The sequence below is a fragment of the Chenopodium quinoa genome, unplaced genomic scaffold (assembly GCF_001683475.1).
Source record: "Chenopodium quinoa cultivar QQ74 unplaced genomic scaffold, ASM168347v1, whole genome shotgun sequence".
Lineage (NCBI taxonomy): Eukaryota > Viridiplantae > Streptophyta > Magnoliopsida > Caryophyllales > Amaranthaceae > Chenopodium > Chenopodium quinoa.
The window spans coordinates 2470028-2496250 of NW_018742733.1; the positions used below are offsets into that span (position 1 = coordinate 2470028).

Here is a 26223-nt window from a genome sequence, read left to right on the forward strand (position 1 = left end):
TTAATTGACCTTCTAAGGAAAAGAACGAGCAATGAACCAATCATGAAACCACCACGAACCACCACACGCGCCACTAAGGGTGGTTGGCCGTGAGTCCAATGGGGGAGGAGAGAGAGCCGTGGGATAGAGAGAGAGAGTGTGTGTGTGTGTGTGAGAGAGAGGTTTTTGGGATTTCTGGTTGCTTAATGCACAATCAACTGTTAATTGTGTTGTCTCATACAACCCTAGGCATGGATCTTATACATAGATCTCATATCCAAATAAGAGTCCATGACAAAGCCCAAAACCTAACTCTAATCTAACTATTTCATGATTAGTTACTTGTTCATGAGACCCATAAATGACCCTCTAACTTGCTTAACCCAATACCTTTGTGTGTGACCTCATAGGATCCATTCCAGTGGGCTTTGGACTATTTAACTAGCCCAAAGATCATTGATATAGTGTAGCAACAGATAATGCTGACCCAAAAGAACGAACTTATTATCTCCATAATAGTGATCCTTGATATATCTAGTTATTGCACTTATCGAAGACAAAACTCCTTCACTAATGTTCACATAAGTTGGGAAATTTGTAAAAGAATTTGAAGTGGGATTGCATGTTTCGAAATGAAAGCAAGAGAGCTACACATGTACACCATATATTGTAGAGGAAGAAGGGATAAGGGCATGATTATCTACACAAATTAATACAAACAAGTAATATAATATATGACATCGACCAATTAGAAATGTTATAACGGACTTAGTAAAGAACAAATACTAAATGTAAAATCAACAAGAAAAGCAACACAAATCTATGTGGTCCACAAACAAAGTGTTAGCTACGTTTATAAGCAGGCGAAAGCAATAGTTTTATTGATCTTGAGAAAACATAATACAAATCAAAACAGACCAGTCATAGAAAACAAATTGATTGTCTCTTAGATTTCAAATGTTATGTCTCTCGGAACTCACAAATGAGAAATGCATACAAAACTCTCATATTTCTGAAATAATTAGTTAGGACTATTATAAGGGGTATTTATAATAACCACAGACTAAGAAATATAGGCCTTAACTAAGTAAATAAAGTCTACGAACAAAGTAACCAAAATCAAGAAAAAATGTTGTGCAACACTACAAAATTCGAAATATGTTGAGGCATGTACTTGCCAGGTTTGGGCAGGACCGTGCCTCGTCGAATATTATTATTAAAGCCTCATTGAGGCACGAACGTGCCTTGCTGTTCTTCATCACTCCTTTGTCGCGGCACACCCATGCCTCCTCTAAGCATGAACGTGTATTGCTCCACTTCTTCATAGTTTCCCAACTCCTAGTTTTCGACGCAAGACACATTGCTTACATTACAAGAAGGCATAGTGAATGGTACACATATTTGAGCAAACAAATTTGAGCCCCACCACCCTAATTATCTCTTATTATCCCATAACTCTAAATACTTTTTATATTTTTCATACCTTTTATCTTTCATTCTTATTCCTCTAAACTATCAAGTTGTGAGGTAGCCTAATCTATTTCTTGATCAAAACTATAGACCACTGTGATGCATTTAGTTTCACAAATTTCGCAAATCGTTTATAAATAATAATAAAAAACAGTTATACCAAATTTCAAAACCACGCCACAATTTCAAATACAAGCCCTCCAATTTATTTTTTTCCCTTTCATTTACAATTTTAACCGTATTCAAAAGAACCTCAATCTTTTTAAAATTAATCCTTTTCTCTTAAGAAGCAATCTTAATTACGAAGTAAATTAAACACTACTCATTACTCCATAGTACGCCGTAATTAACATCTAACACCTCATAGAATTCTGTAGCAAAACCTTGTAACATTTTTCAATCTAATAATATTATACGTCTAAAAAAAAGGCTCCTTCTCTCTCTAAAAAGAGAGCCTCTCTCTCTAGAGTACTAGAGCCTTATCCCCAAAATCCCATCTTCTTCCACCGTCTTCCACCGTTTTCCACCTTTTCCCAGTCATCCATGGCACCACAAATCTCTAATTCTAATCACAAAAGCTAAGATTAGTTTATAGTTCACAATAACCACTTTAATTTTTCAATTCCTTGTTACTGTCGGTGATCCCACATCACTTTAAATTCCCCTTTTTGTATTCCCCTGTTTCGTAGAAGATGACAATCATGAAATTCGCACATATGAATCGGCAACGCTCACCCTCAAGCGGTAATCCTTGTTTCCTTAATCATCTTGTACTGGGCAAGTTCATAGATTACAAAAGTTTTTCCCAGACCCGAATCCAAAAGTGGGTTTCCAACGACTGGATTACATTTGGAGAAATTAAGGTCCAGAAATTCGATAGTGTTTTCTTGTTTCTTTGTGAGGACGTTCGTGATCGAGAAGCTATGCTACAACAAGGCTCCGCGGCGTACCAAGCGGCTCTCTTGGTCTTTACTCCTTAGACTCAGGGTAAGTCAATCATATATGTGATTTTTGACGAGGCTACTATTTGGGTTCATCTTGATGAGTTACCTTTGAACCTATGTGACATTAATGTCGTTAATCCAGTGCTTACTATGGTTGGAAAAATTATGTGTTGTGAATAACCTGTTCCAGGATCCATTAATTGCGTGGTTAGAGTAAAACTTCACATTCGTGTTTTGGAACCCTTATTATCAGGCTTTTACTTGGACCTTGGACAATCTGAGTTTAAATGGATTAATTTCAGATATGAGAATATGTTTGTTTTGTGCTAGAACTGCAATAGATTTGGACATAAGAAGAATGCTTGCCCTTTGAATCTCTATAGCTCTGCTCCTTTTGCTGTTGATAAGAATGGGTTGTGTAAGCCTGCTAGTTTACTTTACCGTAATCTATCAAATTTAAATATTGGTCTGAAACGAATTGAAAAATACAGAACGACCATCGTGAATCTCAAGAAATTTTCCAAAAACATTGTCCCACCCCAACCCCGGAGCAGTCACCCCCTCAAAAGACCCCGTGAGTTTACTACTACATCTTTCTCTCCCGTAAAAAAAAGGAGATCACAATCAGAGACAACACACATTAACCTTACTCCAAATAAATCAGGCCAAACACCGAACCAACCTACCCATTCAACCCACAAGCATCCCTTACACGATAAAAAAAAAATCACCTTGGTCGAGAGTCCTATCAACTATCATTCACCAATACTACTACCCAATCAGCTCATTCCCCTCGACCCTCGAGGTTCAAAACGAGATTATGCTCGCTTAAACGGCCAAATCTATTTAGTTCTTTGTCAGTTTCAATGAAAAAGCCAGCTCGATGCTCTTCGCTGTCATAAAGGGTTATATCAGTCTGTTTTAAGAAGACATCGGCTTCGAGGTCTGCTATGAATTTTCTATTCTATTATGAGAAAATAGGTTCGGAGATTGAGGGTACTAGTGGTTTTATCTTGGCTCCCGTTTAAGAAACGTAAAGGAATTGGTATTTCTTTTCCAGATCGGATGTCTTTTTCTGGTTCTTTTCCTGAGGGCTTGGTGGCCTCCCATTCAAGGCCACAAGGTGATAGATGAAGATTATGGCGTGGAACTGTAGGGGTTTGGGTCAGGCGGACTCCCCTAAAGTTCCTTACATCGCGTCCTTAGTCCGCTCTTGTGGTGTTGATATTATTTTTTGGCTGAAACTATGGTGTTTGTAGATTCTGTAATGCATAAGTTATCTTCTTTGTCATGTTCAGGTTTTGCTGGTGTGGATTCAGCGGGTCTCAGTGGTGGGCTTTGTGTGCTGTGGTTTGCCCCAATTCTGATTGACCCTCTCTTGGTTTCTTCGCATATAATATTGTGTCGAGTTGTGGAAAATTTGGTTATAAAACATGTTTTATTTCTGTATGGGGCGCCTCAGGTTTCTGATCGTATGATTGTGTGGTCGGAAATTGCTGATATTTTAGCTTCTTATCCGAATGTTGTGTTAGTTGGCGATTTTAACCAGGTTGAATATTTATCGGATAAGGTCGGAGGTAATCTTGATATTCCAGGTCGTCATGATTTTATACAGTGGAAATTGGACAATGGGTTACTTGATATTCCGTTTTCTGGACCTTCTTTCACCTGGACTAACGGGAGAACAGTTATGGACCCTACTTTTGAGAGATTAGATAAGGCATATGCTACTTCCCATTGGCTTCAGGATTGGCCGACTACTTCAGTTCATCACCAGCCCATTTTGTTTTCTGATCATGCGGCTATTATTTTATGTGACTCTTTGCCTTCCGGTAGATTCAAACGTCCTTATAGAATTGAAAATTGGTGCCTACACTCTATGGACGTCGCTGCTATGGTTCGAAATACTTTTGCTGAACATATTCCTGGGTCTCTTATGTTTTCTCTGTCTTCCTGGGTCTCTTATGTTTTCTCTGTCTAAGAGACTATGTGTTCTTCGTCATCATCTACTAGCTTGGTGTGTTTCTCATAAAAAGGTGTGAGGCATTGATTGGAAAACTTTGGTTGCGGATGTCACTAATGCTTCTGTTACTCTTGATTCACGGAGTAGTCGTTGTCTGTTTAGCACTTTTAGAATGGAAAAAGAAAGGAGGCTGAAGCGGCTTTTCTTTTTTGGAGACAACGAGCAAAAGTGAAGTGGGATGCTTTTGGTGATGAGCATTCTAGGTTGCTGTTTTTTGCAGTTCAGGCCCGACGTCGGAAGAACACTATTCTAGGGCTTAAGGACAATGAAGGTACCCGGCTTTCGGATGCAGGGGATATTCGTTCTTTGGTTCTTAATTTTTACAGATCCTTATACAGTAAGAATTTGGATCGACCTCCTGTTTCTCAATTCCCTTGGAATTCCCTTGACCTCCCTTCTTTGTCTGATAGACATCGTCAGCCCCTACTACTTCCCTTTTCGGCTGATGATATTAGGCAGGCGATGTTTAGTATTGATGATGATAAATCTCCAGGACCCGATGGTTTTACTTCAGCTTTTTTTTAAGACCTATTGGAGTGAGGTGGGGGATCAGGTGGTGAATGTTGTCCAGTTCTTTTTTGCTCATGGCTATTTACTTAAGGACTGGAATCGGACTTTCTTAGTTTTGCTTCCTAAATTTGATCATCCTGAACTTGTTTCTCAATTTAGACCGATAGGCCTCTGTAATGTTCTATATAAATGCATAGCTAAGTGTCTTGCTCGCCGTCTACGTTGGATACTACCTGACATTGTGTCGGATTTTCAGACTACCTTTGTTCCTGGTAGGTTGATGTCTGACAATTGCCTAATGGTGCATGAGATTCTTTCATTTATGAATGCTTCCAAAGCTAGGAAACGTTTTTATGCGGCACTGAAGCTAGACATGAATAAAGCATATGACAGAGTTGAGTGGGACTTTTTGTGTCGGGTTCTTCAGGTTTTTGGGTTTCCTCCTTATTGGATTCATCTGATTATGCAGTGTGTATCTACGGTTTCTTACCAGGTGTTGGTTAATGGGTCACCTACACAAGGTTTTCGTCCTCAACGTGGTCTACGTCAAGGAGATCCGCTATCTCCATATCTGTTTGTGTTATGCATGGAGGTTCTTTCGGCTATGCTGCGTAAGGCAGAATCAATAGGCCTTTTTCAGGGTATTAAAATTGCTAGGGGGGCTACTTCCATTTCACACTTGTTCTTTGCCGATGACTCCTTGCTATTTTTCCAAGTTTCTCCTCAGGCTTGTGAACAGGTGTTGCAGGTGCTCTCTAACTTTTGTGATATTTCAGGTCAAATGCTTAATTTGCAAAAGTCGTTTGTCAAGTTTAGTCCTAACACTCCTGAGGATTACCGAGCTTATCTGTCTGGTTGTTTGAAAATGCGCTCTGAAGTTAGATTGGGATCTTATTTAGGCCTTCCTGTTGATTTAGGTCGTAGTAAATGCTCTGAGTTTGGTTTTCTCTTGGACAAGGTGGCCAAACGTCTACAGGCCTTTGCAGCTCTTCGGCTTTCGCCGGCAGCTAAGCTTGTTATTATTAACTCAGTGCTCATTGCCTCTTTTAATCAAATCCTGTATGTTTTCAAAATTCCTGATTCTATATGTTCCAGAATGGATAATTTGCTAGCCAGGTTCTGGTGGAAATCTTCTTCTTCTAATCGAGGGTTAGCTCTTCGGTCTTCGTCGTTGCTCCATCTTCCGAAGGGTTTAGGAGGATTGGGAATTCGTAGTATTTCCCCTTTTAATTCTTCACTGTTGGCGAAGCAGAGTTGGCGAATTATTCAGTGCCCTCAGCTGTTGGTTTCTCGGCTTCTGTCGGCGAAGTATCCGGCTCTTCGTTCTACTGATTTGTTTTCGGCTTCTCGTCCCTCTTGGGGTTGTAGGGGTCTTATTTCAGGGATGTCCTTGCTGTCGAAGGGTTTGTGTTGGAAGGTTGGTTCGGGTTCTCGATTTCGTATTTTGGAGGATTCTTGGGTTCTGGGGGGACCAATTCATTTTAAGGATCTTTCGTCCGACTCTTGTGTCTTCTTTACTTGATCCGCGTTCTTGCGCGTGGGATGCTACTATTATACATGGGTTGTTTGATTCTAGATCTGCTGCTAGAATTCTGTCGTTGGATCGACCTGTGCGTTTAATGGATGATTTTGTTTACTGGAAGTTTGCCAGGGATGGTGTTTTTACAACGAAGTCTGCGTATGCCCTTCTTTGTGAGCCTGGGGTCAGGTTAGGTAATCCATCTCAAATCTCTCAAGCATGGTGAAGGAAGTTTTGGGCTTTACCAATTCTTCCTAGGTGGAAAATATTTGGATGGAAATTGTTATACGATGCGCTTCCTTTGGCGTCTATTCTCAATTCTCGAGGTCTCCCTGTTTATCCGATTTGTGCTTTTTGTCATATGGATGTGGAATCTGTGTCTCATACATTCAGAGATTGCCCTGCTATCTGTACTATTTGGCTGTCTGGAGCGTTGGACATCCAATGGGATCTTATGCAGTTTCCTCCATTTAGTATTTGGTTCTCGAGAACAATTTTTCTCTTTTTGTCTTCGAGAAATTGGAAGGGTATTGCTTCGTTTTTTGCTCTCCTTTGGGCGATTTGGATTTCTCGGAATCATTTGAGATTTAGGAAAGCCGTTTGGTCGCCTGGGTCAATTGTTGGCCTGGCGTCAGATTGGGTTCTTCGTAATATGCAGGCTCTAGATTGGAAGCGGCTTGTGAGGTCCTCTCGTTCGATTAGTTTGGAGGCCAAGCAGGATGTTAAGTGGTTGTGTTTGCGGGGGTTACCTTATATTTCTCCAACGACATGCTTGATCGTAGACGGGGCCTGGGATTGTTCTACTAACAGGGCGGGTGCAGGCTGGGTAGTCCGTGATCTTGATTCTTCTGAGGTCTTAGGAGGGGGTTGTCGGGCTTTTATGGCTAGTTCAGCGTTGCAATCTGAGCTTCAGGCTTGTATATGGGGTTTGGAGTTTGCGATTCGTAAAGGTTTTTTGAAAATCCGGATTTATACAGATTGTGCTGCCCTCCTTGCTCTTCTTCCTCCTTCTGGTTCAATGGAAATCTCTGCTTGGTGGCTCAATCAGGAGTTGCGGGCTTTGGTTCAGTCTTTTTTAGTTTGCCAGGTTCAAAAGGTTCTTCGTTTGTGGGTCAATCCTGCTCATTGGTTGGCTGGTTGTGCCCGATGTCGTCAGTTGTTGTAACTTCTGTTTTAGTTTTTTTGGTTTGACAGTTGTTTTTTGGTTGTTGTTCCTTTTATTTGATAGCTCTTTTGTCAAAAAAAAAAAAAAAAAACCATTTTTCAATCCATCTATAGAATTTTTATATTTTTTTAAAATAAAAACCTCCTTTATTATTAGGTTATTTATTTATTCATTCATCCACCCATAGAAAAACAAATTGAATTCACTCCACAATCGAGGAGTTTGATATCACATCACAACTCAATAAATACACCGCCTCATCTCCAAAAATCCCCCTCTTTCTCTCTCTAACCTGTTCCGGGATTACCCAAATCCCTACCTCCCCTTTCGTGAACCCATTTTCTCTCTCCTCTCCTCTAGGGTTTCTTCCTCCCTTCCTCAAACCCTAGCTACCATGATGCAGCAACCATCTTCCGGCGTCGTACCACCGTCGATGCAACAACCACCGGTCGATCCCAACCAGCAGCAACCGCCGGCTCAGTACGGTCAGCCGCAGCAACCGTGGATGATGATGGCGCCGCCTCCTCCTCAGCCGCAACAACCACCGTATGCGCCGCAGATGTGGCCTCCTCAGACTCCGCAACAGCCTGGTTTGGCTCCTCCTCAGCCTCAAGCTCAGCCTTATCCTTTGGCTGCTGCTGCTGCTGCTGCTGCTGCTCCTGCTCCTGCTCCGACGAGTCCTGATGAGATTCGATCGCTTTGGATCGGTGATTTGCAGTATTGGATGGATGAGAATTATATCTTCTCTTGTTTCGCTGCTTCTGGAGAGGTATACCTAAAATTTTCCCTATTTTTTTTTTCGTTTTTTCTGTGGTTTATGTTGATGTTAGTGATTTATGTTCTTGAAATTGTGTTCAAATAAGTTTTTCTTTGCAGTTTTCTTGATTATATGGAAATATGATTGTGATTTAGGGTTTTGTTTTGCAAATATGATTTCGGATTCTTTGTGGATTTGTGGCAAATTATGTCTGATGAATGAGTTGTACAATTATTATTTGAATAAATGTTAGGAGATTACAAGTTGATGTTAGGGTGAGTGATGTGATTTTAGTGGCTGGATATGTTGTGAAAGATTATCGGTTTTTGAGAAGTATAAGCTGTTTCAAGTATGGCAGTTTGATGACAAGTTTATGGTGGTGCTTTGTCCTTTTCAATAGTGTTTGTATAGTTTTTTGGGTAGTATTAGCAATGCTTTATTAAGCATGTTCTAACGTGGATTTAAATACATTCTAATTCTATATGCAACCGTTGAAAAGTTTGAAAGCCTAGCGACATTTTTTTTTAATCAATGACTCACCTTTGAGTAATTAATGGATCAAAGTTGATTGATGCTTTGGGTTAGATACAAACCTTTGTGTCTTAATAGATTACACGTTGCTGACTGATGTTGCAATGCTAAACGTAGGTTGATTGGGATAATCTGTCACAAGCTCACTCCGGTTTTTTGAGTGACAAACTTGTAGGCAATCATGATGCTATATGGTTGATGGTCTTCAGGCAATGCTTTTCTGTAGATAGGAGTGCCTTCTAAATGATTTAAGGCTTAATTGTTATAGTTTAATATACAATGGTAATATGTTGTGGTTTAATATACAATGGTAATATGTTATGGTTTAATATACAATGGTAATATGTTATGGTTTAATATACAGTGGTAATATGTTGTTTCTATATAGAAGCCATGATGAACCAGGGAAAAAGTTTTGGACTTTTGGATGTGGGCTACTGCTTAATGATGCTTGTGTATGAGTTATATGGAGTAAGATTTGTTTGATGTAACTGTGCTTAGATTGTTTAGAACCGAGTGAAGGTTTCTTCTTCCTGCCTGAGCTGATGAGAGATGCCTACTATTCTTAGTTGTGCTTCTATCTTGTTTGAACGTGGTTTATTTCCTCATTAAAGAGGTGTTTTACCTTTTGTTTTCAATTTCTTTGTTCTGCAGGTTGTATCTGTGAAGGTAATTCGCAATAAGCAAACCAATCTCTCAGAAGGTTATGGGTTTGTAGAATTTGTTAACCGTGCTGCAGCTGAAAGGACATTAGCTACATACAATGGGACAGTAATGCCACAAACTGAACAAGCTTTTAGACTGAATTGGGCCAGTCTTGGTGCTGGTCAGAGGAAGCAAGATGACTCAGCTGACTATACAGTTTTTGTTGGAGATCTAGCAGCCGAAGTTTCAGATGTTATGCTTCAGGATGCATTTCGTGTTCATTATTCTTCTGTTAAGGGAGCAAAGGTTATCACTGATCATATTACTGGGCGTTCTAAAGGGTACGGGTTTGTGAGGTTTGCGGATGAAGGTGAACAACAGCGTGCCATGACTGAAATGAATGGAGTTGTTCTATCAACTAGGCCCATGAGAACTGGACCAGCTGCCAATAAAAAACCAGCTGGTGTTCAGCAGAAAGGTATGCTTGTTATTGGGCTTGTGTAATGTTGCCTTGCTCTTGTTTAGATGTTGGAATTGCTTGAAGTTGTAATGATTAGTTAATGTTGATGCTTTTCTGCTATGTTCTACCCTGTTGTAAAGTTAATTTGTTAGCTTGTAGATGGATTCTTTTATGAACCCTTCGATACTTTTACGAGTCCTTTCATTCTAGTTTACCTATATAACTTGGGCAAGATAATTCTATGAAAAACCTGCGGAAAACGCTTATAAAAACTCATGTTGTCTCAAAGCAGGACACCAAGAGGCTCTCGTATTAGGGGCCTGGAACTGACTTCAGCTGAAATGATTCCACTTTAGTGCGTGGCCTCATTTTAGGTCAGTCATTTTTAATGCCAGAAATTCAATATTTTTCTTTCAGTTGTGGCATTTGTTATGCTACATTCGCAAGTTAGTTTTTCAGTTACTTTTTCTTAAAGCACATTTACTCTTTTAGTGAGGTTCAAAAGTTCTTGTTTCTTACAATCCCTTTGTTTAGTTCTTGTAGATTTAGAAGAATACTTGGTCCTTATACTAGTCTCGTCTTAAGCTTTCCATTTTTCTCTTCACTTATGGTTGCTTTTTTTATATTTTATTTGTTTTTTTTAAATACCTCTCTCTTTATTTGTTGGGGATGAATTGTTTATTTCCGAAGAGTTGCTTTCCTTTTAATCTCAGTTTTTTCGCTTTTGTTATCTTTTCTCTGTCAAAATTGAATTCTTTGGCAGTTGAGGTCCTTTGAGGCAAGTTGCTACTTACCTTTCAGGATATCCAAAGGACTTGTTCTTGGACCTATTATATATACTTTTTTTTTTAATGGAATTTACACTGCTTTACCCATTGAAGAAGGAAAATACATTGGATGAATATAGATGCATTGGTTATGTTATCTTGTCATCGAATTTTTATCACAGTATTGTTTAATTGGAATAAGTTTTTAATCCTTGTATTTGACTAAATTGAAAGGGGTTGGGTTGGAACCATCAGTACATCAAGAACCTGTCCCCAATTACTTCCTTTTTAAGTTTGTTTACTACCTGTTGTAGTGTTTGTGTATTCTTAATGTATATTGGTCAATGCTTTGAGTTATGTAGTTTTTGGCTTGATATATTTATGTTCCTTTCTGCTGAATTTGTCATGTCCCAACAGTGTGCATTGTGCAATGGCCCCCCTCCCCCCCTCTCTCTGTTGTGGGTGGGTGTTTGGGGGGGTGGGGTGGGGTTAGTTGGTGTTGGGAAGGATAGGGCGCTCTTAGCTATGTCAGTGTTGGATTTTTTTAGTCATGAAAAGCCTATACATGTTATCAGAGTTGGTTGCAAATTGCTGGAGTAGGCCATGATGTTTTCTCATTATCTCTGCCATATTTGCATGATGTGTTTTCTCTTTTCACTTATGTTATTAATATGTTATTATGTGAAAAAATATAGTTAATTTTAACTGATTAGAACCTAGATTGAATTTCAGTTTATGTTTTGTTACATTTTTTTTTTCTGTTTGCCGCTTGCAGCTTCTTATCAGACTACTCAGGGAAATCCAGGCGAAAATGATCCAAATAACACAACTGTGGGTAGTCTGTTGTTTAATGCGGTTGTAGTTATTCTCCATTGCATTCTAATCTGCTTCCCTGTTGCCTGCAGATATTTGTTGGCGGTCTGGATCCCAATGTTACAGATGACCAGCTTAGACAAGTGTTTAGCCCTTATGGGGAGTTGGTTCATGTGAAAATTCCCGTGGGCAAGGGCTGTGGTTTTGTGCAGTTTGGTAGCAGGTGAGCAATGTGCTTTTGTTTATCTTTTGCATTATATTGTGATTTTACTGCTCATAGGCTGATCATTTTTTTTTACTTCATTTATTATAGAGCTGCTGCTGAGCAAGCATTGGCAGCATTGAATGGAGCTCAGATTGGATCTCAGAGTGTTAGACTTTCATGGGGTCGTAGTCCATCAGCCAAACAGGTCTGCTTGTTTTTTCTGTTGTTGAAACAATCTAAAGCAATTTGTGTTGCATGTTTGATTTGACTTATTCACTAGCTTATCTTGAGTGCTGATTCTTCCAGGTACAACCTGGTCAGGCTCAGTGGAATGGAGCATATGGATATGGATATCCTCAAGGGGGCTATGATGCTTATGGATATGCTGCAGCAGCTCCTCAGGACCCTAACATGTATTATGCAAATTATGCAGGATATGGAAATTACCAGCAAACACAGCAGGTGAAATTTCCTTCTCTCTGTCTCACTCTAAGTAATGATCTGATGTCTCTTGCTGAATCTTGATGAAGTTCTGCGAGCTTTGCTATTTGTTTGTGGCTCTGTTAATCTGAAATAACAACCTTTTATGTCCATATTTTGCTGTGTTAAAATCTTGGGTTGTATAGCTTTTAATGGTTTGGTTAGTAATTAAATGGTTTATCTTGATTAATGGATATAGTTTTTTCCTTCCATATAATTTAATCATTTAATCATGTTATTGAAATAAGTCACCACTCCTCCTATTTGAATTTATTCTTGTATTGTGAATGTGAAGGACATCATGCTAAGACTTGTTCTGCATTCCATGTCCATCACCAATTTCTCTTGTCAGCGACTCAGTGTTATCATTGTTATTGTGATTAATTTATCTATATTTGCTTTGAACTATGTCATCATAATGTCGTGCCTATGCTTTGCAGTGATTTATTGATATGCTGGCTGTGAAGTCCTGGGAGATGGTGATTACGTTCTACTTCACTGAGAGATTTGGTAGATGAATTTTCCTGGGATCACATATGTATTTTATTAGCCCTCTTTCCTTTCCTAGGAGTCTCCCTCCCCCTCCCTTCCCCCTCTTTTTTTTTTCTTTTTTCTTGGTACTCTGAGAACAAACCTTCCTCCATGTTGGTGGATGTGAATTTCCAACTCTAGTGTTCTTCTGGATCGGTAAGGGTTAGTTACAACCCCCATCCTGTGACCCCCATCTTCTGGATATTTAAACTATTTTGCTTAATCTGAATGGCTGATGCATGCACAACATGATGCTTTTAAACTATATTCATCGAACACCAGCAATTGAATCTGCTAACTCTAATCCTGGACGAATAAAATTTTGCAGTATAGAGAAGGATTTTGTTTGACATCAAGTCAAGCCGTTAAGGGAATGCAAATGATATTTAACAGCTCTAACTATTTTCTTAGGATTTCAATTGATTCTGATGTTGTTTGTTTATTATTTTTTGGAAACATGACTAATAACTAATAAGGAACCAAAGTTCATACAAATATAACAAATATCGTTACTTGAACTTAATTTTATATTTTCTAGAATTAAATGAGGCATCCTAAAGATTTGCTGAATGCAATTGTTAAGAGTTTTAGCCCTGCTTAGGAGCTCATTCGCTGGTTGTTACTTGTTAGAGCTTCAGACATCTATATCCAAGCCACAAGATTTGTTGTGAATTTCGAGTTATGTTTATTCACCACCAATGTACTAGGCAACTATGTGTTAAGTCGTGAGCCTAGAAGTATATCATTAACAATAATATATGCCGTATGTTTTGGGAAGCTTAGATTGAATTTCTTGTTATAAGGAAGCAGAAAATAGCTTGGTATGGCAGCAATAGAACAACCGATAAGCTCTAGGGCTGTCAAAATTAGGTTCGTGAGTATCACCTATACACAGTATTCTGTCTCTCTGATTATCTAATACGGAGTACTAATTATGGAGCTTTCCCTTAATTATTTCTTCAGTAGTTATTTTCCTGTAAATTTCCTTACTTGTAATTGCTAGAATACAGAAGTTGGAAGGAAATCCAACTTTAAGCTTAGGCTTGTTAAACATCATTTTTTATTTTTAGTTTTCTATTTTTTTAAAAAACCAAAAACCGAAGACAAGAAACAAGAAAAAGGTGTTTCCACTTTTTTGTTGTCAGTTTTTAAAATTATCACGATTTTAATAAATTTAAATAATTTTTTATTCATTATGGGACATATATCATATACTTTTAAAAAACAAAAACCCACGAAAATGCCAAACGAGCCCTTACTTTCTGAAATTTATTTTGAGCTGAACTTGTTGCGTACCCTTAAAAGGATTGAGTCAGGTTGAAAGAGGGATGAAAAACGGTCACCTTTATGAGGCCTTTTTATTCTAATATCCTCTATCTCTCATAATCTCATTCCGAGTTTTGTAACTCTTTTTCTCCACTCAAATTATAAACCCTAAAAGAAATTTCGCCTCTAATTATATGTTAGTAAAATTATATAAAAAAAGATTGTTATAATAGTATACATTATAAAGACTCCAACAAAAAAATAACGTTTTCAACGAGCCCAATTTCTATTTTTAAGTTTGTTTTTTCAACCCATGATTCGAGCCCATTTTCTCTTTCCTCTCTTTCTCTCTCTTTTTGTGCTGTAGATCGTATATGAGTTTTTTTTTGGTAGGAACGTAGGGTCAATCACACTGTGCGGTGAGCTAACACATACCAAAACACCATCCGAGTAATCATTGACCGATTCAGTAAGCCCAGCCACACCGTGTGATCATATAAAAATTTGAGTTAATGTGACATTTTCAATTACTCAGCTTGGAAGGGGTTTTTTTTTTTACAAGCAAAGAATGGCCTTAGTGATGTAAGGCTGTCATAGTTTCTCATAATGCCTCCCTTCTTCAGCATTCAAGAGCTAATCCTTGCATTTTTTTCCTTATATCAAAGTAATCAAACCATGTCCTCTGTGTCATTCTGCTCTTTAAGTTTTGAGACTTATGACAGGAAACATGAACCCCGAGGACTTCTCTGAGTGACATTAAGCTCATGGAATTACAGTATCCCTTTGAGAAGTAGTTGCACCCTCATGGACTCATGGTTGTATGTTATATCAATAATAAGAACACTCCGAGTACTTCTTAGATGGATTAATTCATCAATCCTTTGGATATTGTGAAGCTCACCAGGCCAAACTGGTATTTCCATCAGATTTGAAGCATGTAAATCATCGGATTGCGCCCAAATGCAATACAAACATATCGAGTCTCCAATGTGTTGCTTCAGCACTTTCACACAACAATTATCAGCCCATAATTAAATTACTCCAATAAAAATGGTTCCACTACATTTTGCTCGTGAGTTTCCAATGTACATTGCAGGTGTATCTCCCAAAGAATGTCATGAATCGCTTTAGCCTCGGGATGTGAGAATGCTCCTGCAGCGAAACCATGAATGCAATTGTTTAGCTCAATAGAGCTTTCACCTGGCAACTTCTTTACACCAGAGCTTTTCATTGTTTTCCTCACCAACCTAGCTTCATTCCAATTTCCAACTGATGCATATGTATTGGAAAGAAGAGCATAGTTTCCACTATTATCAGGTTCCAAAGTTGCAAGGTGCTGCAAAGCTTTTGCAGCAAGGGACGAATCTCTATGCATCTTAGCAGCAGCTAGAAGCGATCCCCATATAGCAGCATTAGCATTGAAGGGCATCCTCCTGACTAGATCCTCTGCCTCCTCGAGACATCCAGCTCGGCCTAACAAATCCACCATACAGCCATAGTGTTGAATCTTGGGTGTGATCCCATACTTGGAGCTCATAGATTTGAAGTACGAGTTCCCCAATTCAACGAAACCAACGTGTGTACAAGCAGACAGGACTCCAATGAAAGTGACCTCATTCGGCCTACATCCCCCTCTTTCCATGCGAGAAAACATCTCCAATGCTTTCCTTCCATGGCCATGAAAGGCTAACCCCACTATCATTGTAGTCCAAGACACCACACTCTTGTGCTGCATACTCTCAAAAATTTGCAAAGCCTTATTTATATTTCCTGATTTCACATACATATCAACAAGAGCATTATATAGAGGGACCGTTCTACGCAATCCACGCTTCTCAAGGAAGTCATGTATCCACTCCCCTAACTCAAGTGCCCCTGAATCAGCACAAGCTGAAAGAGCAGCCAGTAGAGCAACCTCGTCAAGCTCCACACCCTCAACTCGCATCCTCCGAAAGATCTCAATCGCCTCTTCAGGTTGGTTCACATGAACATAACCCGCCATCAACGTAGTCCAAGAGATCACATTCCTCTCAGTCATACACTCAAACAATGCCCGCCCACTACACATATCACCAACACCAGCATATCCAGCAGACATCGCATTCCACAATGCAACATCATTTGAGCTAGACATTTTATCAAACACCTTACGTGCATCCTCCAAAGACCCACAAGATGAATACATCTGAACAATGGCAATCACAACATGAATATTCAGCTCAAACCCAGATTTTATACTCTGCCCATGAATCATTTTCCCAGCATTGCCATCACAAACCCGGCTCGCCGCCTTAAGAACAAACGGGAAAGAGTACGAATCGGGGAAAAGACCGAAAACCCGAATTCTGTTAAAGAGAAAGATGGCTTCTGAAGCAGAAGAATGGTGCAAAGACAAAGATTTGATCATGGTATTGTAAAGATAAATACAAGGTTGAGAATTTTGGTTGAAAACAGAGTACCCATAATCTGAAAGATTGAATCTTGAACAGGATTCAATAAATTTGGAAAGGAGGAAGTAGTCATGGTGAAGTCCTGTAGAAAGAAGGAATCCATGAATTTGGTGAATGTGTTTTGGTGAAGAGCACAGTTTGAGCTTGGAGATTAGGCTCCAAATTGCAAGCATTTAATTTGCATGTAATAAGAAAATATTCTATATCGTACTCTAGCATCATATATTTATGGGTACCTCCTTTGCACCAAAAAAAAAAAATCATAATGGTACTTTGATCAAAATTTTGCCTTTTCTTTTTCAGTTCAGTCTTGCAGAAAGTTTAATTTGTTACATCATTCTAATAAATTACTACACCTATCAACCTATTATAAACTAAACAAGTTATACGAGTATGAAATTACGTCCCCTTTAGCTAATGAACACCCTATTTTACTGTGACAATACTTGAAACAAACACAGGGTAGTTCTTGCAAATTGCAACAACCATCAAATTCTCATTCATTAATGTAAGTAAAATTGTAAAATTTAAATTCAAACTTCAGGAGTAAGATACAATATAACTGTTACAAAGGCGAGCAAAATTGCATGTACACTATAATCTACCAAAAATCTCATAGAAGAACTAATCAAATCAGGAACCCTTCAAAACTGTTGGAATTTCTTCAACTTCAAGTAATACACTATCCAAGCTTTCATATCTGTTTGAGCTAGGGTGTCAAGAAGTGCAGTGAGCAGTTGAGGAATATATGAGATGAATGAAGACCCCGTAGACATCCTTTGGGGGATTTTGGGTGCTTTGAAACGAATGTGTGACGTACATGTATAATTTTAGGAGTTCATTGAACCAAGCAACTTGAGAGCCAGATCCTCTTGCTCTGCCAAAGATATTTTATTAGTGTTGATATCCACCATTTTCTTGTCTTCTGTGTCCATGTCACTATCACTGTCAAAATATATTTTAGACTTTTTGTTGGGTCGTCCTGCAGTGGCTTCCTCTTCTGACTCAGAACCATCTTCTTCTTCATCTTCAGCCCTATCCCTCTTCAACTTCATCTTCTGCTTCAATCTTTTCTCTTTGCGAAGCTGACGAGCGTGGACCTTGTCCACTTTATCCTCTTGCTTTAACACTTCCCTCATCTTCTGATACCTTTCTTGCACTGCAATGTAAGTCGACAAAAGTATTAATAAATGTTGCAAGGATATTAATACACCCATTAACTAAAAAATGTTGCAATTATATGAATACACCAGTAGCTAAAACAGGTACAAAATCTATTCAAGTACACGGTGAAAAAAAGGGCACGAGACTGTAAAGGCTTCAAACAGATAAAACATAGTATGATAAAATTATCTAAACATTTTTAAACATATATTAGATACGTGTACACATTAGTAACATATAAAGGTATTTTGAATGCATTATAAACAATTTCAAAAGCAAATGAAAAGGGATAAAAATGCAACAGTATTATTGCCTTTATCAGTCATTAACCTACAAGGTAAAGCAAATTTACTCCGTATTTTTCACACTAAGTCACTGACAATCTAGTAGTGTGTCTCACATACCTTTATCAACATCAATTGCAGATGAATCATTTGTCCTATCTGCTAAAGTTGCAAGGGGTGGAAGAGTGTTCCCCTCTTCATCAAAGACAACCCTTGTGCCGACAGGTCTGTGGACATTAATTTTCAGCTTTTTTTTCTTCAAAACCCTGGTAGCCGGCCTACAAGAACAAAGAACTAAAAAAATGAGTGATTGCCCCTAGAATAAGAAAAAACGTTTCGGCAGAAGTGTACATCTTAAAAAAGAACTTGTATAACAAGTAAATGAACCATACACAACAGATTCAATTTCAGTTATTGCTGGCTTCACTTCAGATGAAATCTCGCTCCCTAAAAGATCATTATCTGATTCATCTTCATCAGATTCACTACTCTCTGCCTTGGCAGTTTCCAACAAATTTTCTGCAGCAGACTTGTCTATTTCCACAGTTTGACTTAATTTTGAAGAATTTTTGCCCGTGATTTTCTGGTTAAGGAAACGGATTTTTGGCGTCAATGGTAAACCTATTGATGCTGAGAAATCATCAATCCCAAGTTTCATCACATCAAAAACTTCTTTATCCTTTTCTTTACAAACAGCCTTAAGATATGTGATGAATGCTCTTCGAGCCAATTGCTGCATATCAGGATACTTCACTAATAAAGATGCTAGCAACGGAGAAACAGGCTGCAATTTCTCTTTGTTTATCTGCAAGTTGAGAGCATAAAATTGGTCACATTAGCTACTTAACTGGTGACAAGTCTCAAAAGAAAGCATCTGAGCCAACAGTATCCAAGTATGTCTACAAAGAGACTTGAACAAGAACTCTAGAGAAGATTACCGTTTTTGCAATTATTGGAATTTTTGCCTCTTTTAATTTTTCAAGCATTTTTACTTCTGATGGCTCCACAAATAAAACAGCTTTCCCGCCCGTAGTGTATCGAGCAGTGCGACCGACTCTGTGTATGTAAGTTGCAACATCTGATGGACAATCCATCTAAGGAATAGACAGAATGAGTTGAGCACCTAATCAAATGTACAACTGATTAACATGAAACCAAAGCTCACCTGAACAACCCAGTCAACTGACTTGTCAAAATCAAGACCTCTTGAACTGACATCAGTTGAGAATAAAACAATACGTTTTTCACTAAACTGGGAATATGTTCCCAACCTTCTCTCCTGATTCATCTTTCCATGTAAACACTTCAATGGAATACCTGGGCGCAGTTTCTTGAAGGCCTCAAAAACAAATTTCACCTATACGGAAGTTAAAGGACCATCAGGGAGTTCAACCAAAGTAATATAACATAAAAGAAATATCTAAAATCAAAAGTTGTGTTACAAATCTCTCAGCCCCACCGTCTCCAAAATAAGAGAGTAAAAGAGCTATACATATCTAAGCAAAATAAAGATCTGTAAAAATGCTGAATTATGATAATTACCTGCTTACGACTGGTAAGGAACACTAAAATCCTCGAATTCAAGTGAGACTTTATAAAACTCCACAAAAGGTCTAGCTTCTGATGTAGAGGGACAACAGTAGCAGTCTGCAGCAAGTGCTTGGGAGTAGCAGTAGTTGCTTCTGCATGAACACTAAGATATTCAGGGTCTCTCAAACTGAGCCTTGCTAGGTCCTGAACTGATTTTGTTTGTGTTGCAGAAAAGAGCAAGGTTTGTCTTTTCTTTGGAAGCTGTGATACGATTGCATTCACTTCTTTTTTGAACCCTATATCAAGAATTCTGTCTGCCTCATCAAGAACTAAAATCTGTTCCCTGGAAAGAAATTAAAACCCTCAAATACTCACCATATAGAGCCTAAGTTTAATAGAATACAGAGTTACACAATAAGCTACAGACCTACATAAGATAGATTGAAGCACTACTTAAAAGTCAGGGAATTTTATCATGAAGTTTAAGAACACCCATACTCAGATGCAAGAGGACTAGAGGAGCATGCATAAAAGTAAAGAGACTAAAGACTAAAAGACAGATCAAGATAACCAACTAGTAAAAAAATGCGGGCAAACCCTACTTCAGAAACGTTGTATAGCTCTTCCCCTCTCGATTTCACTGATTTGAAACCCACAATTTTGTTCAATGAATGGAATTCCTACTTTTATCAACAATAAGATTCAAATTAAAAGAAATGTCTTGTTGCAGAAGAGCAAAGGTAAATATTTAGATTCTAAAGTAATAAAAAGAAAATCTGTAAATGTCAATACTCACACTTACAGGCACTACACAATTTATGAAGTGTCTACAAATAACATGACAATTAGACTCCGTCTATACCCTTTGATAATCTTAGATGGCTACATAGGCTAAACATTATGAAAAGAGTAAAAAAAAAAAAAGAGTACATTATAACCATCATTGTTGTGTAACATTTGAATAGCTCCATAACCTAAAAGAGACATAAAATTGAAGAGTACCCCATCTAAGTTGCAGATAGCACAAATGCTAATTTAGGGTAAATGTCACTATTAGATGATCAATTAGACAGCATTATCTAGAAAGGGGATAAATAACACTCATCAGTTGCTATTACTAATCAGCATACATTAAAAAAATCAAATGGACTCTATACCTATGAATACCAGTTATTGCTTTTATAGCCTATTGCTTCTTTTATGATATTTATATAAATTTAAATGGTATGCTTCATAAAGAGAATGAATAAAGTCTTGTCAAGGATCCAAAAATGTAGAATTGAGACATTATATTGGGATTCAGGAAAGCAATAACAGAAAAGTTATGGCAAATCGCATATCACCTAAACTTGCGCCATAGAGGATCAAACAGTTAGAAGAGAAAATATTATGCCTAAAACAAAGTATTGCAGTAAGGATGTGAAGATCATGTGGACCTGAAGCTGAGAGCATTCAAAATTTGGTGTTTCATCCATGTGTTGAAGCAGCCTTCCAGGAGTACAGATCAAAATATTCAATTCATTAACACGTTCCTTTTCTTCATCAACACCTTTACGACCACCAATTAGCAGACCAGCACTGAAGCCATGGTGCTTTCCAACTGCCTTCAAAACACCAAAGATTTGACTAGCTAATTCCCTAGTAGGAGAGATGATGATGCAGCCCACACCATCCTCTGGGCCCCATCTTTCCTTGTATAGTTTCTCTATAACCTGTCAAGAACAGCAACAAACTTACAACCACAGTCCAGTTCATCACACAAACATTGGCAAAGAGCCATACTATTTTTTTTTACTAAGAATATTTGAATATATTGGAGTTATAAACTAAAGCACAGATCCAACACGGATAATGTAATACCCTAAATTTTTCTACTTTAAGTTTCGGGACGAAACTTCTTTTAAGGAGGGTATTTTGTAATACCCGAATATTTTATGAGTTTATATAATGTATTTTATAAATAAAATAGTTTATTTTATCTATTAAATAACTTTAATCTCATATTTTTTATTTTAAAGTTCGAAAAGGTTTAAAACCCTATTTTATTTTAAATAGGACTCTCTATTTTTAAGCATATATAAACTATTCTAACCATATTAAGTTTTTGGGATACAATAATATTATGCAGCCGTTTTGATACAAAATTCCTAGCTTTCTCTTCTTCCTCTTTACTCCATTATGTACGTTCGTGGGTTTATACCAACAGCCTGCTATTAATCTTTGGAATGTTTATCTTCTGATAATCATATGGCTAAACCAATTGCTTTTATTCCAAAGGTAATCATCCGCGTCTTTTTGCTGTTGTGTCATCATACCACAATCATGTTTGCAAATTTGTAATCTAATACTTTGAAATAAATAAGTTAATCATGTTTTTCTTTTTTTAAAAAAATTATATATGCAAGTGTATTTGATGATCAGTGAATTCGTGGAATTGGAGTTATGTTGATAAATATATGATTCTCACGGCAACATAGTTTATATGGATTTATTTGATGTAAACTTTTTGATTATCTTAGTTGTGTCGAGACAGTGTATTCGAATATAGAGTATCATTTTGAGGTTAAAGGGTAACTTGTATTACTTTTGAGTTGTGAATTAATTATTTTTGGGTTGAGATTTGATTAAATTTGGGTACTAGTTTGATTGTCCTATAAGAGTTGAGATATGTTATGGTTTAATCGAGTTTGAATTGTTGTATTATTTGGGAACACGTGCCACTGTTGAGATATTATTTAATATATTAATTTGTGAATGGTTATTTAATCAAGTATGAGATCAAAAGGTTGAGAATTATTATTTTGTTCTTGGTTTGAGGTTCGGCGTTGTATAACTTAGTCCTTGGCTTGTTGGTAAGAGGGTAATAATCATGAGTTAAGAATGAGGTACAATCTTTATTATCTATTTTTCTATGGTCTCCTACAGTGGGAATTGGCCCGTATGTGGTCTGGTTCAAGGTATTTTCTAGTTATTGGGAGTATTCAAGTTTTTATACTTGTTGGTTTTATTCGAATTACCCATGTCCAAGGCTAGGTATAGAACAACGAGCATGGCACACTTATTGGTTATGAGTTGAGTAAAGGTTCGTACTATTATTCGAGGTTGAGTTTGACAAAGGTTATTTTCAGAGTACAATGTGTAATATAGTTTCGAACTACATTGTTTAATTGATCTAATAATGTTAATTATTATATTATACTCTATATTCTGATATGTGGTGATTACTACATTGTTTAATTGATCTAATAATGTTAATTTTTGCTGACGTGTGTGTTGTTTTATTGTGCTATTTGTATTTGCGGCCATGTCTTTTTCTTATGGTGGCCCTGCGACGATCTATTTTGGAATTTGTCCTTAATGGTGAACAATCAAGATTTTCTAAGCAGGTTGATCTAGTGGTCGTAGCTAAAGGAGTTCAAGTGTTTCGATTAGTGTGATGTCATGAGTTTATAAAGTTGTATAAATAGCTCACCTAGTTTATTGGGTTGTAATTATTGGGATTTGGTAAGCCTTAACACTCGACAGGTTGTTGAGTGTGGCGGTAATACCTCCGATTTAAGTGTATGCTTCCGCAATTTTATTTAAAGGTTGTTTATTTTTCCTTTAATTCTTATTTATTTTGGTTAGTAAATCGGGGGTGTTACAGATAAGAAAGCTATATTTGGTTTCTTATACTTGAAGGAACAAACCTAAGCATTGTCATACACTTGAGGTGTCATATACACGGTGCACACAAGTATATTAGGGTAATCAGCGAGTTGAAGTAACAGACATGGTAGCTACTAGCTACAAGTCTATTACCATATGACCTAGCATAGACATCAATGGATGTAATCTGAGCTGATGACCTCATTCTAAGTTCATAAAACTGGATATTAGACTATTACATAAAAAACTATTTCGCATCAAATAAGTTGACATCATTAGTATTACTCCCACAACTTTTTTGCTCCAATAAAAAAGAAGAACTGCTAAAAAAAACAGGAACAGAGAGGAGGGGGAGATTCATAAGCACATATTCTTGTCCCTGTAATGGTCAAGGAAAGACAGTCTCATGGACCTGATACTTTCAGCCATATTTTTATAATTGGTCAAATAAAATCATTAGCCTTTTAAAGTTAATCCAAACTATGAGCTCTACTACAGACCCATGTAACCACAAGAAAACACAACTAAAGTACGCAAATTCAATAAAAAAAAAAACCCGCAGCTAAACTCCTTTAAAATACAGTGAGTAACATAGTGTTCTTAACAAAAAAAAGTACAGAAGGAAATCTACAGCTCCCAACACAAGAATATGAGCTTTTTGGCGCTTCTTTGAACAAGGCTATATAGAGAAGAAACAAAACAATCCACCACTGGCTCTAAAGAAAAAGTTGCCACTTAAAGAGATCAAGGCAGAAAGATAACCACTTTGAGAGATTTATCAAGGCACTTTGCTTTAAATACCAGCTAAACGATTTAACACTGTGAAGCACTCAGTGTAAGAGAACACTCACTTTATTCACAACCATATATTGCTATCAATTAAATTAGCTATTATAAAGACGAAAACTCTCTATATACCTAAGTTTTGACTTTTCGTACTCGATAATTTCAAATAATTCATCCTAATAAAAGACAAGTAAACCAAATTTATAAACAAATGTGTTACACCATGCCCCCTTCATTCCAAATCACAATTTATACTTGCAAGTTCACTGAACGCATTCTCTCAACCATTATGTCACCTCTAACATTATAACAAAGATGCTGAGTAGTCTATTTTCGGATCCTCAAACAAGAAACAGAGCGAGTATAAGAAGATGGAGGGATCAAGTTCCTCCCAAACCAAATTCTTCTAATGTTCGAAATATTAAGGAAGGAATATGCTAGCTCACTCCTGCTCTCCTCCCTTCCATAGTTCCATCCTATCCCTTCCCTTTCCCTCTTCTCTACTTCCTTATACCATTGTTATTGAAACACTGTGATTAAATCCCGGGTTAATTTCGCTTCCGAAGAAAATTATCTCACCTCTCCAATAGAGAAAAACTCTCTCCAATTCGGACCCAATGGCAGCTAATCCTCCCCACCCACCCCCTCTAACCCAATCAATCACCCAACCCAAATTCGAATCAAAGTAAATGCACTTCCACACCTTCAATTATTGCTAAATTCACAAATCCAAACTATAAAACATCTATATCATCAAACCCAAAACCTCAAAAATACAAAATTAATCAAAACAACAAAACCAAAAAAATGAAAAAAACTTACAGGAATAACAAAAGCCAAAGTTTTTCCAGACCCAGTTTGAGCAGCTCCAAGAAGATCACGACCCGAAAGAGAATGAGGCAAAGAAGCTCTCTGAACATCAGTCATCTGAGTAAAGTTGGAAGCTCGCAACCCATCTTTAGTTTTATTCGACAATGGCATTTGCTTGAACAATTCACACCCACAATACCTTGAGAAGGTATCATCGTTTAGTTTACCCACTGGAGAATCGCGGGGCAATGGAGGAAGCGATAATGGGTTCGAACCCGAATCGGGTTTACCGAATTCAAGCCATTTTTGGAGGAATTCGATTTCTTCGGCTTCTTGTTGGCGCCTTTGCTTGCCCAATTGACGGCGTTGGGGCTTGGGTTTTGCCATGGTTGTTGATTTGAGAAGAAAGTTGGAAGCTTTTTGGTGGGAGAGAGAAAAAGAGGGGTTTTAGGGAGGTTTTGGGAGAAAGGGAGTGAAGAAGGGTGGTGGTGAGGGGTAATTAGGGTTTCATAAATTTGGGGAGGAGAGGGGTAACCAAGGGAAAACCACCAAAAACAATACTAATATACTAGTATACTACTAGTCTACTACATATTTTTGAAAACATTGTTGACAAATGTGATAAAGAAAACATGTCAATTAAAAAAGCGAAGAAATTATCTAATTATTTAATGTTTTTAGGCTTTATCTACCGTTAAGTGTACAATGGTATATAGTACGTGAGATAGGAGGTTAAAACAGTTGGTTAGTTATCTGACATTTAGGCATGGGGTCAAGGGTCGAATACCACTAGTCTCATTCTAAAAGAAATCTTACTAGACAAATCACTTGGAATGGAACAAGCTTAACAACACAAGGATTTACGTGGAGAAATTATACCAGGAAACTTTCTTATATAGCTCAACAACTAGCTTAACATTGCCTCAAGGCTCTACATGGTCGAGCTATAGCTCACTTGCCTAGATCCCATAGACCATAGTTAAATATCCTTCATGCCATGATGATGCGTGGCCGCTGGCTGACCCTTCCCTTTGCTTTCAATCTGTCTTGTGCCACTCCACGGGATGTGCGAAGATCGCCCATGTGGTGCATGAATTCCAAAGACTTGATGCAAACTTTCCCCATATGCGCAACAAGTTAATAAATAGAGGAAACAACACGCAATGACACTAACCTGCGCCACCAATACATGTTTTAGTAAAGGCACACAAGCATAGGAAGGTTGCCTCATATAGGACTTGTTGTGCCAGGCATCGGGGAAACTGTTAGCACGTGGCATATAGCTAGCTTCCTCATCGCAATTTCCTTGCTTATGCACAACTCCGAGCTACCTAGTGAGCTATCACTCGTTACTCCAAAACACTAATGTAGTGATTGTCAATTGATACTCCCTTTTAAATTACCCCTTGAAACTTCTAATATCGTCTTAAAATTATTTTACTATTTTAATAGCTATTTGTGTCGAACACTTTCAACAAACACCTAA

General features: G+C 37.7%; 3 protein-coding genes across 3 annotated transcripts; 1 reads left to right on the plus strand and 2 right to left on the minus strand.

The window, feature by feature from the left end:
• The first annotated feature begins 7818 nt into the window (after positions 1–7818).
• On the plus strand, positions 7819–13064 carry LOC110723823 (polyadenylate-binding protein RBP45-like). Its single transcript, XM_021903209.1, has 7 exons — positions 7819–8379; positions 9553–10021; positions 11546–11601; positions 11676–11806; positions 11897–11993; positions 12095–12250; positions 12709–13064. The coding sequence occupies exons 1-7, from the start codon at positions 8005–8007 to the stop codon at positions 12709–12711; spliced, it is 1287 nt and encodes a 428-aa protein (XP_021758901.1). The 5' UTR covers positions 7819–8004; the 3' UTR covers positions 12712–13064.
• A 1122-nt stretch (positions 13065–14186) lies between these two features.
• On the minus strand, positions 14187–16913 carry LOC110723825 (pentatricopeptide repeat-containing protein At5g56310-like). Its single transcript, XM_021903211.1, has one exon. The coding sequence runs from the start codon at positions 16686–16688 to the stop codon at positions 15102–15104; it is 1587 nt and encodes a 528-aa protein (XP_021758903.1). The 5' UTR covers positions 16689–16913; the 3' UTR covers positions 14187–15101.
• Positions 16914–16981: 68 nt separating this feature from the next.
• LOC110723824 (DEAD-box ATP-dependent RNA helicase 32-like) lies at positions 16982–25299 on the minus strand. Its single transcript, XM_021903210.1, has 8 exons — positions 24750–25299; positions 20930–21205; positions 19506–19829; positions 19129–19320; positions 18902–19057; positions 18356–18768; positions 18084–18241; positions 16982–17674 (listed from the first exon to the last, which is right to left on the minus strand). The coding sequence occupies exons 1-8, from the start codon at positions 25122–25124 to the stop codon at positions 17346–17348; spliced, it is 2223 nt and encodes a 740-aa protein (XP_021758902.1). The 5' UTR covers positions 25125–25299; the 3' UTR covers positions 16982–17345.
• Between the last annotated feature and the right edge of the window lie 924 nt (positions 25300–26223).